Consider the following 13,064-nt stretch of genomic DNA (forward strand, 5'->3'; position numbering starts at 1 on the left):
AACAGTAAAATTAAAACAGACTCACTGTTGTCAACAACCAAACCTCAAAAAAAAAAGAACTAAGCCAACAACTAGAACAGGAACCCATTCACAGAAATAGAGATCATAAGGAGGGGTATCTGGAGCAGGGAGAATGGGAGAAAAGGCACAGGGAATAAGGAGCATAATAGATATAAATAGAGAGGGTGGTATTAAGTGTAATATAGAAAATGGAGAAGCCAAAGACATGTATGACCCATGGACATGAACAAAGGTGGGGGAATGGTGGAGCCAATAGGGGTACCGGGTGGAGGGCGATAAAGTGGAGAAACAAAGGGAGAACTGTAATAGCATAATCAATAAAGTATACTTATAAATAAATAAAATTGTTTACTTTAGGTTAGAAAAAAATGAATAACATAAACTAAAGAGCTTATGACCTAAGGGCGGAATATATATTTTGAAGGTGACTAGAGCAGAAGTTGCTACCTGCCATATATACTCTTCCAGAAAATTTACTTTCCTATTTTTCTGTTGGGTTTTTTTGTTTGGCTAAAACTTATACTGAAAGTACTTTGCTTTGTTAGAGTTCATACTACCTTGAGTAAACAGTCAATAGTATTATTTATAATTAGGTCATTATTCTTATTTTATTATTACCATCATCCAATAATAGAGAAGATTCTGGGAAGCATACGAAATAGAAGAAAAATCAATAGACTCTTACACATTTATTATAGATTATCTACACAGTAATAAAATCTGGCCTCTGTATGTTAGTTGTATGTAATGGTTGATAAAATTTTAGTGATGTTTCCTTTTGCAGTGCAGGTGAAAGCCATTTTCATCTCTATTACCTGGTATTAATGCACTTTGATGTTTTCAGGAATCTTGTCCATAGAACAGCTCATCAGCCGGGTAGGTGTTATTGGTGTGACTCTCGTGGCTCTGCTTTCTGGATTTGGTGCTGTCAACTGTCCATACACTTACATGTCCTACTTCCTCAGGTAATGAGAACTTTTGTCTCTCTTCTTTTTTCCCCCTTACTTCATGCCACCATCATTAATACTTAAGTGTACCTGCAACACTGCCCTTCTATTCTTTTCCTCTGTCCTTATGGGCATTTACTAGGAATCATTCTAAATAAATGTAGGAAAAATAAAGGCAAGCAATAGAAGCAATAAAACTTTATTTATTTATAAATAATATATTTATTTATTTTAATGGTAATTTCAATTTGACCCTCTCCACCCCCTACTCAACCCACCCCACTTTTAAAGGCACATTTCTAGAGGGTAGTAATGTGAGCTAATCTCAACAAATTAGTTCCTCAAAAAAGTGGAACAGTAGAGGACAAATGCCAAGTGAAAAGTGTGCTTACACATGCATCATAAATGTCACTGAATGAAAGCAAAGAAAGGCTATGAAAGAGCTAGTTACCTTCCATTACCCTGAGACCGCAGAACTATTAGCTATAAAAAATGACAGCAAAGCTTTTTTGCTCATTTTAATATTTTCTAGAGAGACAGGTTCTTGAATTGCTGGGTAACATTGAAGCTTATGTGTTTCTCTAGCTGCCTTGTATTATTCCCAAGGATGGGACCCCAAAACATTGCTAATAATTTGTGCTTGTTATAGGAATGTGACTGACATAGATATTCTATCCCTGGAACGGCGACTGCTCCAAACTATGGATATGATCATAAGCAAAAAGAAAAGGTAAGAAATCAACACATTAAAAAAAACCTGTACTGTTAGAATTTCCAAACAAAAAACTTGGCTATGAATTGATGCTAACAGGGAATTTCCTCTTCCTCATTTTCATTATAAGTTATCATCAAAGACTTAATATCTAGCCCTATATGAGAGAAAAATTTCAAGTACAACCTACTTCCTGACTTTAGATAAATTCTCTTGAGATAAGTCCTTAGAATATTTTATATTGAAGGTAGTCTACACTGGATGTTTTAAAAGTCTATTCTCCTGAATTTTCACAAAGTTTTTCATGACTTTTCAACTTTCTTTTCTCTACTTTAAAAAAATTTTTGTCTGTAGCTATTGTTGTTTTTATTATTTTAGAAGTGTTTGAAAAAAATTAAAAAATAAATATTAAAAAAGTGTTTGAAATATATGTTTTCAAAGTGGTATTTCTAGAAATTTATATCACAGTGGGTAAAAGCATAAGCTCTAGATTCAGACTGTCTGAATTTGAATCCTTGGCCTACAACTTGTAGGGACCTTATATTAGTTACTTTTTCTCCTTATGTCTTGGTTTCCTCATCTGTAGAATAGAAATAATGAGCTGACATATAAAGTTCTTAGAATAGTGAATTATACATAGCTAAGGAGAACTATTGAACTTATTAATAATCTCTACAGGATAATCATTTGCTTTTAATCCTTTGCCTTCAGTTATTCATTCATCTATTCATTCACTTAATAATTATAGAAAGCCTAGTTTATTCCAGGCACTGTAATAAATGCTGAGTAGTACACAGAAATACAAAGATGAACAGGGTAGTCAACTTCTACGTTCATGAAGCTTATTAATCTGCTGTCTTTGTTAAAGTTATTATAACCCATATAAAAATAATGACATAGGGATTTAAATTATGTGAGTGTTTTTGCATTTCATGTTTCTTCCTTCATCACTTTTTAATAAGACCCATAGTCAAGTCAAAGAAGTGTTGATGTAAGAGATAACAATAGACATTAGAGTGATAAAGAGGCCCAGATTTACCAACTAATTATTTTTCTCCATTTCTATATATCTTTACTGGGATATTGAAAGTAGATTCACATACATTTGTTTATAAAAATATTTTGTCTACATTTATTCTTTATTTTACATGAATGACTATAAATAAATAAATAAAATATATTTTTTTAAAAACCCTAGTTCAGATAGTATGAGCATGCTGGCTAAGTGATGAAAGCCTTTCAGCTTTTTTCTGGTTGAGAGAATTAAGTGTTTGTTTTGTTTTGTTCTCCTGGTGACACAGATATTAAAGCTTTTATGTTGGTAATCTATGATATAGCTGAAATATAGTCTTCACAACCAGTACTAGTACAATTTTGAAATTACGGTTTCATGGAAGATAGGAAATACAGCTGTTCAACTACACCATGGTATAATGAAAAGAACTTGAGCTAAACAATCACATTACAATGAACTTGTCTAATTGATCTTGAGCAAATACTACACTGTCTCAGTTTCTTTCTTTGTACAATGACAGGGTTGACTAAAGTGTCTATAGGTTCTCTTTCAATTGACAAATTCTGAATTTATATTTGTGATGTATAAAAAAGACTATAGTCTATTAACATGTAAAAATTAAATACAAGCTATTCCTCTGAAGAAAAAATCTTAACCTCTATCCTTGAGTTAGAATATTTTAGTCTCTCTTTTGAAAATTTATGGGGATAGGGAGAAAATATACTCACTGGTGAAATTTCAACACCCAGCCATAGCTGCCATTAAACCATAATAGAGGAAATTCCCAGGAATGGCACTATAAAGAGTTCAAGCAATTCCTTCTACAGAAAATCATAAAAACTGGAAAAATTATTTAAAAAACAAACACTTGAAAACACCAGGAAATGAACAAAGACAAGTAGAAATTTGAGGAGAGTGTCAGGCATGTTTGTGGCTTTCTTGCCCAGGGGTGCTCTTCAACTACCATCCACCCTTCCCAGCATCCACTCAGGTATTCAGATTGATAGAGTTCAAATCAGCAAAGTAACTGGAAGTCTGAAAGGAAATTTTTGGAAGCAAGAGAAATGCAGAAGGATAAGAGCTAGAATCTAAGCATAGCCCCAGCCAGGTGGTTCAGTTGGTTGAATGTCATCCCATGCATCAAAAGATTCAAGTTCAATCCCCTGGCTCATACAGGAGGCAACCAATCAATAGAATCTAGGTATAAACTGCCCAAATCTGTCTCATCACTAAACAATACATATACAAAGTAAATACCAGACAACCTAAGAAAATGTGGGCAAAAACTAGAAGGGGGTCTACTCTTGAGATAAATTGCCAATCCCCAAAGGTTACACATACTGTATGATTCATATAGCATTTTGAAGTGACAAAATGGAAATGGAAAAAGAGATTCATGGTTGCCAGGGTTTAGAGAGGGGTTGGAGGTGGGAGGAGGAAAATGGGCTATCCAGGGGCAGCATGAGGGATCCTTAGTGATCGAAATGTTCTATAACTTAGTTGTATCTGTGTCAATGCCCCAGTTATGATATTGTACTACAAATTTGCAAGATGTTTCCATTGGGGAAGTTTGAGGAAAGCATGAGATCTCTCTCTATTATTTTATAACCACATGTGAACCTATAATTATCTCAAAATAAAATGTTTAATTAAAAGAAAAAAGTAATAGCTGANGGGCAGAATGGTGGGGGAGGGAGGGTGCGGGTGGAAGGGATTGAAGGGGGGAATAGAACAACTGTAATGGTATAATCAATAAAATATATTTTAAAAAAAAAAATAAATAAATAAAAATAAAAGAAAAAAGTAATAGCTGACTTCCCACTGGAAATGATGGAGACCAGAAAATAGTAGGGTAGCATATTTAAACCATAGCAAACAATTTTCAGCCTCTTCACTTGAAGACTACCACCAAACCTCAGCCAAGTGTATATGTTTTTCCAGGTTGTAAGTTTTTAAAAGGCATTCAGCTAATAATAGGCATATTGTTCTTACCTAGCCCTGTTATATAAAGAGGCAGTAGTGATGATGATCATGGTGGTAGTAGTAATAATGGTGAAGGGAAGCTCAAGATAAAAGTCAACTTCTTCTATAGGACCTTATTTTTTTTCCTTTTTCAGGAAGTTTGTTGTTATGTTTTCTTTTTTTTTAATTTATTAAAAGTTAGTATTTATCTGCAGCTTATTTAATAAGAGAAAAATTGGTTTAGAGGCAGATGATAAAAGTGAATTGTTTAAAACAAGGCCATGCTTGTCCATATGCAGCCAACTCAGTTCTCGTGATCATACCTCTCTCTCTGTTATGGGGCCACAGTTCGGTGTCAGTCACCTTCACATAATTAACCACTTCTACTCCACAGCCAGTCATTGTGTTTGCTGTATTGTAGAATTGAAACTAAGGACAATAGAAATGTGCTCTTTGCGCCCTCTATCCTCACTGCCTCTCCTTTAACCCAATATGGTAAGATGAAGTGAACATTTAAATGAATGGGATAGAATTTCTTCCTTATACTTCTTCCAGTTTTCCCAACTATGAAAATAGGAAAGCTAAATGTAATAAGTCTTGTTAACTCAAAATCTCCCTACGTCTGAGCCTGTTCTTGGTTATTAATTATATCTTCCAGGAATGCTGAGTTACAGTGAGTGTGTGTATAATTAAAAGAAAAGGCAGAAAGAGCCAAATTGGAACTATATTCCACTCACTTAGTATCCAAGCAAAGGTCATTTTGAGAAGGAAGTAATTAAACAAACATGGCCTAATGTTCTTTATTGTTAATACCAATAGCTTAAAAAAATTAGACCACAGAAATGCCATTGGTATTATTTGCACTGGTCCCAAATATAAATACCCAATACTGTCTCTTTCTTCTCAACACTTGTCATCCCAAAATGTCTACCTTGAGTTAATTTTTTTTTTAGTCCCACTACTCTATTTTTATTAGATTCATACTGGTTTATTTTAGGCCTATAAGTTTTGGCCCATTATGCCCTTCAAGTAACCATTTATGCACAACTGATCTTGTTTTCCTCACAAAGACCCTGTTCTTAATACCTATGTTGGTAGGCTGGAACATGCAAGCAGCTACTACTGAGGTGGTTGGTTCTCCATAGATTAAGAGGACAAGGGACGGCATAATAGTTCCTGTTAACTTACTCAGTGGTGGGAGAAGATTGGAGTTGGAGGGAAAATGATGCTTTAGAAGAGTCCAGGTTTGTGTGACTTTGCTGAGGTTTTTTTCTTTTTTCTCCTGGGAAGAAATACTGAGTTCCTACTCTGTACCTGGTCCTTTAGCTGGATGTGTTAGCTATTACTTTGTCTTTAAGTGATAATAGTGATCATTATTAATATGTGTATAGCACTTTGTTGTTTATAACATGAGTTCTTTTATATCATTTCATTGATCTGCACAACTGTCCAGAGATGAGGAAATGAAAAGTTAAAGGTCTCACAGCTTCTGAGTGGCAGAGCCATTCCTCAAACTTATTACCTACTCCAAATTCTGCCATCTTCACTTGGGCCTCATTGCTTTGGGGGGTGTACAGTTTCCCCTCAGTTGTAAGGTGTGAAAAAGTGGGACTCCAGAATTGTCATACTTCCATGAACGCCTCAGCAGATGAAAGAGGCAGAGGTAGTAATAAGACTGGACAGTGAATGAGAATGGATTATGAGGGTTCATGGTTCCTTGCTGATATTTTGGTTTTTGGTTGTTTGTTTTGTTGTTTTTCATTTCAGGATGGCAATGACACGGAGAACTATGTTCCAGAAGGGGGAGGTACATAACAAACCATCAGGATTCTGGGGAATGATCAGAAGTGTTACTACTTCAGCACCAGGAAGTGAAAGTATCCTTTATCCCTCTGCTGAATTCTTTTTTTTTAAATTAAAGTTGACATTCAATATTACGTTAATTTCAGGTGTGCACATGGTGATTAGCTATTTATATAACTTACAAAGTGATCTCCCTTATAAGTCTAGTACTCAGCTGTCACCATACATTCTTTTTCTCAACTCTGGACCAAGGGCAAGAGAAAAAAGTAGTTTAGGATAGTCTCTTCTAAGGTAGCTGACTGCATCCATAGTCCAGCAGGCCAGGGCTAGGCTTAGGAAATTGTGTGTAGTCATCTTTCCAATACCCATAGATGATCCTAAAATTGTAAAAGCATTGTCTTTGAGCTGGACGGGTTCTAACAAGTGAGTCTTTCCATTTTACAGATGAGAAAAGAGACCCAGAGGAAGTTAAGTCACCCAGTGGCTTGTGGCAAAGATAGAACCAGAACTGTGGTCTCTCTTTCTTAGTTCTTTCCATTACACTACTACATTTTCCGACTCTGAAAAACAACTATAAAACATAATGACTCTCTAAAGTGTATGGTCTGTATATAAGATGGTAAGGGCCTATTTCTAAAAACAGTCAATTTTCCTAAGCAAATGTTAAGCAGCTGTGTATCTCTAGTGACCTTTTTGGTTTAAAAATCAAGGAGATTGGGTTTAATGGATTATTGTTGCTCACCTGGTTGCAGTGTTAAACTAATTTCCAAATTGAGTAACCAAATCTCTTTGTGGCTATCAGGCTCTCAAGTTAAAACATTGGGGGCCCAGGAGTAGGGTAGTTAGTATATTCCTGTTGCTCTGGCCTGAGGAAATCCAAATTCTCTTTTGCTTCAATTAATGAAAAGGATGTAATCTTTTCTTGCTCTAAATGATGACATGTCTTTCTGCAGATAAGAATTAGACCAAAGAAATGCAGGATGACCAGAGGTGGGGGGTGGGGGTTAGGGAATGGATTAACTTTAAATTAATTTAATCAAGAAACAGTTATTTCACATCTAAAATGATGAACAGAATACAGCCTCACTTTTCAAGGAGTTTACTATCTAATCATGAGAGGGCAAACATGTTAACTCGTTAAACTCTATTGTTTGGTGGCTGGACCATGCCAGCCACTACTGAGAAAGGAACTGAAGTGCTGATTTGTGTAATTGTGGAGAAAATCACAGAGGAAAAAGGATTTAGATTAAAATCAATGTTTCTGTTTTAGAAGGGGCTGTGTTTATTATTTTTATTACTTAAAAATCTATGAAAGCCAAAGTTTAGGCTTCAGCTATCTTAGTGACACTAAATCAATTCAACAAAAGTACCAGGATTCAACTTCTCTCAGCCTGTTTTCTTAACTGGAGACAATAATAGCCTGATCTCACTGAGTTCTTGAAAGTGACATAGTGTAAGGGAAAGAGCAGGCCTTAGAGTAAGATCTGACTTTGCATCCACACCTATTAGCTGTGCGACTTTCAGCAAATTATTTCACTCTCTGAGCTTTACTTATCTGCAATATGGACAATAACACCTATCTCACAGGAGTATTATAAGAATAATATAAGATAATGTCTCTAAAGAAATAAAGAAGGAAATGACATAAATCATAGCTTGTATTAGAACTCAGTAAATATTAGTCCCCTTTTCCAATATAGTATTTATTCAGATAATTTATGAGAAAGTATACTATATTACACGTGTTTTTCTTACTTTGTAACCACTTGAGATTTCCAAGATTACATTTGACTTAATCTAACTAACTAGATTAAACAAAAAAATAAACAAAACCATCTGTCTGAGCTACTTGAGTTAATAAGAAACAGTGGTAGGATGTTTGGTGGTGATGCTCTTGATGGAGAAGCTTTTACACACCTGTGTTGGAGGTTGGGAAAATTGGTCTGAAGTACTACTGCTGGCTATGAAGCAGGAAATTGAAAATACAAGTGGTTCCTAGGATCCACGCTAAGAGATACCAAAAGCGTATGCTTTCTTCATTTCTATTTCTTGAAACTTCTGTGTGGTTTAAACCTTGATTCCTACTTTGTGCCAGATCTTACTCTTATTCAGCAGGAAGTGGATGCTTTGGAAGAACTAAGCAGGCAGCTTTTTCTGGAAACAGCTGATCTATATGCTACCAAGGTATAGAACAAGGAAACTGAAGTGTGTTTTTTGTCAGTATGATTGAAGAGAGAACAAGACTACGTAGCTTTTTAGCGTCCTCTATGGCCAAGCAGTGCAAGAGGCACCTCATAGCTTAAATATTAGCCATGAAGCATTAGAAATCTTCACTCTTCGTGACGTTGCTCCCACCACTAGCAAAATCCTTAATGGAACACTCAGTAATAGAAATTAGTAGGATAGTCAAAAGAGGCTTTTCAACATCTAAGAAGGTGGCACACACCACTTCTCGCTGACCCAGGATCAAGATGGTTGCTCCTCTGATTGCTTTTTATTCCCTTACAATTTATAAAAGCAATAAGACATTTTTCTGTCATGATCTAGCTGTATTTTAAAGGACCCAGATTGAGAAGTGGCCTAACTACAAGAAGTAACTTTTTTATTTATACCTAAAATGCAATATAATTTAAATATGCAAAAATATACTAGTTAAGGTTGTTCCAACTTTTTTAATCCTTTTTGAGGATCACTTCACAGCAATAGCCCTATAGGATAGAGGTTAACATAAACTTTGGGGACAGATAGACCTGAGCCTAACTTCCCCTCCTCACTAGCTGTATAACCTTGGGCAAGTTATTTAAACTCTTAACCTTCAGTTTTCTGATCTGTAAAATTAAGGTGATATAATATAACCCAAAAAGAGTTATAAAGATTAAAGAAGGTAATGGGTGCAAGGCGTTTATCTCACATTCTGGCTGAAAGTAGCATTCAGTAAATGTTGTCCACTACTAGTATTATTTTAAATTAGTATTATCGTGTGTGTGTGTGTGTGTGTGTGTAACTTAGCCTGAACAAGTAATTTATTTTTGTTAAATATAAGTTTACATTTAACTGAGACTGACCGTGTTTTGTGTTTGTTTTCCCCCAGGAGAGAATAGAATACTCCAAAACTTTCAAGGGGAAATATTTTAATTTTCTGGGTTACTTTTTTTCTATTTACTGTGTTTGGAAAATTTTCATGGTAAGCATATTATTTTTTAACTGTCACAGTTTAGGTAATTTACCCTGATAATGGCTGAAAGAGAAAAGTGGGTTTAATTGAGGTATTGGACTACATTCCAACCTAATTTTCAAATCCTAGTGTTAACAGAGAATGTGATCTTTCACATCTTTGAGTCTCTCTTATTCCTTTCTCCTTTTTAAGTCACTTAAAGAAGGGAGGTTGCATTTTTCTTGTGTCAGAAATCATTAATTAAGGTCTTAAATTATGAAATATATGAAGCAAATATGACAGTTTATTTTACACTCTGCTTTCCATATTATTCATGAGTATGTAACTGTATGTAACTCAACCTTCAGTGCAGAACAGAAGCCACCTGTCCTTTTTAGTAATATGTTTATACCTAAAAATGAAGTCCAAAGTAAATTGTAAAATGTATTTCTATAGATAAATTCATCCTTTGCATTTATCAATCTTATTCTTTTGTGGCTCTCCCTTAATATTTATTCTCTATGGCATTTTATTTGTCTTAGTTGTGACTCATCTGCAGGTATTAATGGGTTTCAGTGTGATTATAGAAGAATCTGACTTGCCTTGGCTGGTGTAGCTCAGTGGATTGAGCATGGGCCTGTGAAGCAAAGGATCACAGTTCAATTCCCAGTCAGGGCACATGCCTGGGTTGTAGGCCAGTTCCCAGTGAGGGACACATGAGAGGCAACCACACCACAATGTTTCTCTCCCTCTCTCCTTCCCTTCCCCTCTCTCTGAAAATAAATAAATAAAATATTTCTAAAAAAAAAGAAGAAGCTGACTTAACTTTCTGGTTTGGTAACCTTTCTGCTGGGACTGTGTTTGCACCAGGAGGAGCTTTGTAGTTAATTTTGATCATTGCAGGATTCTGGATTTAACGGACCTAATGTTATAATAATTTGATGTCAATTCAAATTCAGATGACAGTTTTAAATCTGAGTTCATTCAGTGGGAGAGGATGAATGAAGATAGTGTGTCCAATTAGCTAAGCTACTGAAAGCTTTTTCCTGAGATGCAGCCTTTAGGGGAGCATTTTTTTTCCAGTTGAGGTTCAGTATTATAGTAGTTTCAGATGTAAAGCATAGTGGTTAGACATTTATATAATTTATGAAGTGATTTCCCCCCAATAAGTCTAGTACTCACCTGGTACCACCCACAGTTATTACAATATTACTGATCATGTTTCCTATACTATACTTTACATCCCATCACTATTTTGTAACTGCTAATTTGTACTTCTTAATCCCTTCACCCAGCTCTTCAACCCCTCTCCCAAACAATGTGATGTGGAAACACATCATTTTTTAACAGTTTTATTGAGATATAATTGGCATTCATTAGGCTGCACATATTTAAAGTGTATAATTTGGTAAGCTTTGACAAATGTATACCTGTGCAACAGCCATCACCATAATCAAGATAGAGAAAATACCCACCCGTCACTTCTAAAAGTTTCCTTGTACCCCTTTGTAGCTCCTCTCCCACGCCCCCAGTCCCCAGGCAACCACTAATCTGTTGTGATTATACATTAGTTTCTATTTTCCAGAACTTTATATAAATGGAATCTTATAGTATATACCCTTTTTCTGTCTGACATCTTTTACTCAATATAATTATTCTAAGTTTCATCTATGTTATGTGTATCAATAGTTTATTCTTTTTGTTGCGTAGTATTCCATGGTATGGGTATACTACGATTTGTTTATCTCCTCTACTGCTGATGGATATTCTTTGTTTCCAGTTTGGGGATATTACAGATAACGCTGCTATGAACATTTGAGCACAAGTCTGTATATGGACATACGTTCTCTTTTCTCTTGAGAAAAAAACTTAGGTATAAAATAGCAAAATTATATGACAGTTTGTGAAGAAATGGCCGAAATTTTCTAAAGAGGTTGTACCATTTACATTCCTACCTGCAGTGTATGAGAGTCTGTTACCCTACATCCTCATCAACACTTCATATGGTCAGTCCTTTTAACTTCAGACATTCTGATAGGTATGAGATGATATTGAATTTAATTCACATTTCCCTGATGTCTAATGATGTTGAACAACTTTTCACATGTTTGTTTGCCACCTGTTCATCCTCCTTGGTGATGTATCTATTCATATTTTTGCCAATTTTTAAATGTGTGTTTTCTTTTTTGTTGTTGCTCAAGTACAGTTGTCTTCATTTTCACCCCACCATGGTCCCCTGCCCCACCCATCCCCACCACCCACCACTGAACCTACCTCCTTTGGCTTTATCCATGTGTCTTTTATATATGTTCTTTGGTGGACCTTCCCCTATTCTCCCTCCTCCCATATGGTTACTGTCAGTTTTTTATTTCAAGGTTTCTGGTTATATTTTGTTTGCTTGTTTGTTTTGTTGATTAGGTTCCACTTACAGTTGAGATCATATGGTATTTATCTTTCACCACCTGGCTTATTTCATTTAGAATAATGCTCTCCAGTTCCATACATGCTGTTGCAAAGAGTAGGAGCTCCTTTCTTTCTGCTGTGTAGTATTCCATTGTGTAAATATATCAGAGTTTTTTAATTCATTCATTCACTGATGGGCACTTAGGTTGCTTCAGGCACTTGGCTATTGTAAATTGCACTACTATGAACATTGGGGTGCATAGGATCTTTTGAATTAGTGTTTCAGGATTTTTAGGGTATACTCCCAGCAGTGGAATTGCCAGGTCAAAAGACAGTTCCATTTTCAGTTTTCTGAGGAAATTACATACTGTTTACACAGTGGCTACACTAGTCTGCATTCTCATTCACACTAGGGTTCCCTTTTCTCCACAATCTTTCCAGCACTTATTGTTTGCTGCTTTGTTTATGATGGCCATTCTGACTGGTGTGAAGTGGTATCTCATTGTGGTTTTAATTTACATCTCTCTAATGACTAGTGATGCTGAGCATTCTTTCATGTCTCTGGGCCCTCTGTATGTCCTCCTTGGAGAAGTGTCTGTTCAAGGCCTTTGCCCATTTTTAATTGGGTTGCTTGTCTTCCTGGAGTGGAGTCATGTGAGTTCTTTATATATTTTGGAGATCAATCCCTTGTTCATGGTATCATTGGCAAATATATTTTCCCATATGGTTGGTTCCCTTTTCATTTTGCTAATGTTTTCTTTAGCCATGCAGAAGCTTTTTATTTTGATGAGATCCTATTTGTTTATTTCCTTTATGTCCCTTGCTCTAGGGGACATATCAGTGAAAATATTGCTGCATAAAATATCTGAGATTTTCCTACCTATGTTCTCCTCTAGGACTTTTATGGTGTCACAACTTATATTTAAGTATTTTTTCCACCTTGAATTTATTTTTTGTGTATGGTGAAAATTCTTTATCAAATATGTGATTTTCAAGTATCTTCTCCAGTCGGTAGTTTGGCTTTTCATTCTCTTAACAATATCTTTA

At 35.5% G+C, this 13,064-nt stretch overlaps 1 protein-coding gene across 2 annotated transcripts in view; it reads left to right on the forward strand.

Moving 5' to 3' along the window:
• Window positions 1-13,064, forward strand: part of GPHRA (golgi pH regulator A) — a 52,497-nt gene that overhangs the window by 32,944 nt on the left and 6,489 nt on the right. Inside the window, exons 6-10 of one of the 2 annotated variants that reach the window (XM_037039070.1) lie at window positions 866-986; window positions 1,618-1,698; window positions 6,425-6,534; window positions 8,550-8,644; window positions 9,552-9,644. In XM_037039070.1, the coding sequence (XP_036894965.1) occupies window positions 866-986; window positions 1,618-1,698; window positions 6,425-6,534; window positions 8,550-8,644; window positions 9,552-9,644 (500 nt within the window). The remainder of the gene's footprint in view (window positions 1-865; window positions 987-1,617; window positions 1,699-6,424; window positions 6,535-8,549; window positions 8,645-9,551; window positions 9,645-13,064) is intronic. The other variant, XM_037039071.1, reaches the window with a different exon arrangement.

Source organism: Sturnira hondurensis, unplaced genomic scaffold (genome assembly GCF_014824575.4).
Source record: "Sturnira hondurensis isolate 20B ecotype Veracruz unplaced genomic scaffold, ASM1482457v3 Scaffold0024990, whole genome shotgun sequence".
In the NCBI taxonomy this organism is placed as follows: Eukaryota; Metazoa; Chordata; class Mammalia; order Chiroptera; family Phyllostomidae; genus Sturnira; species Sturnira hondurensis.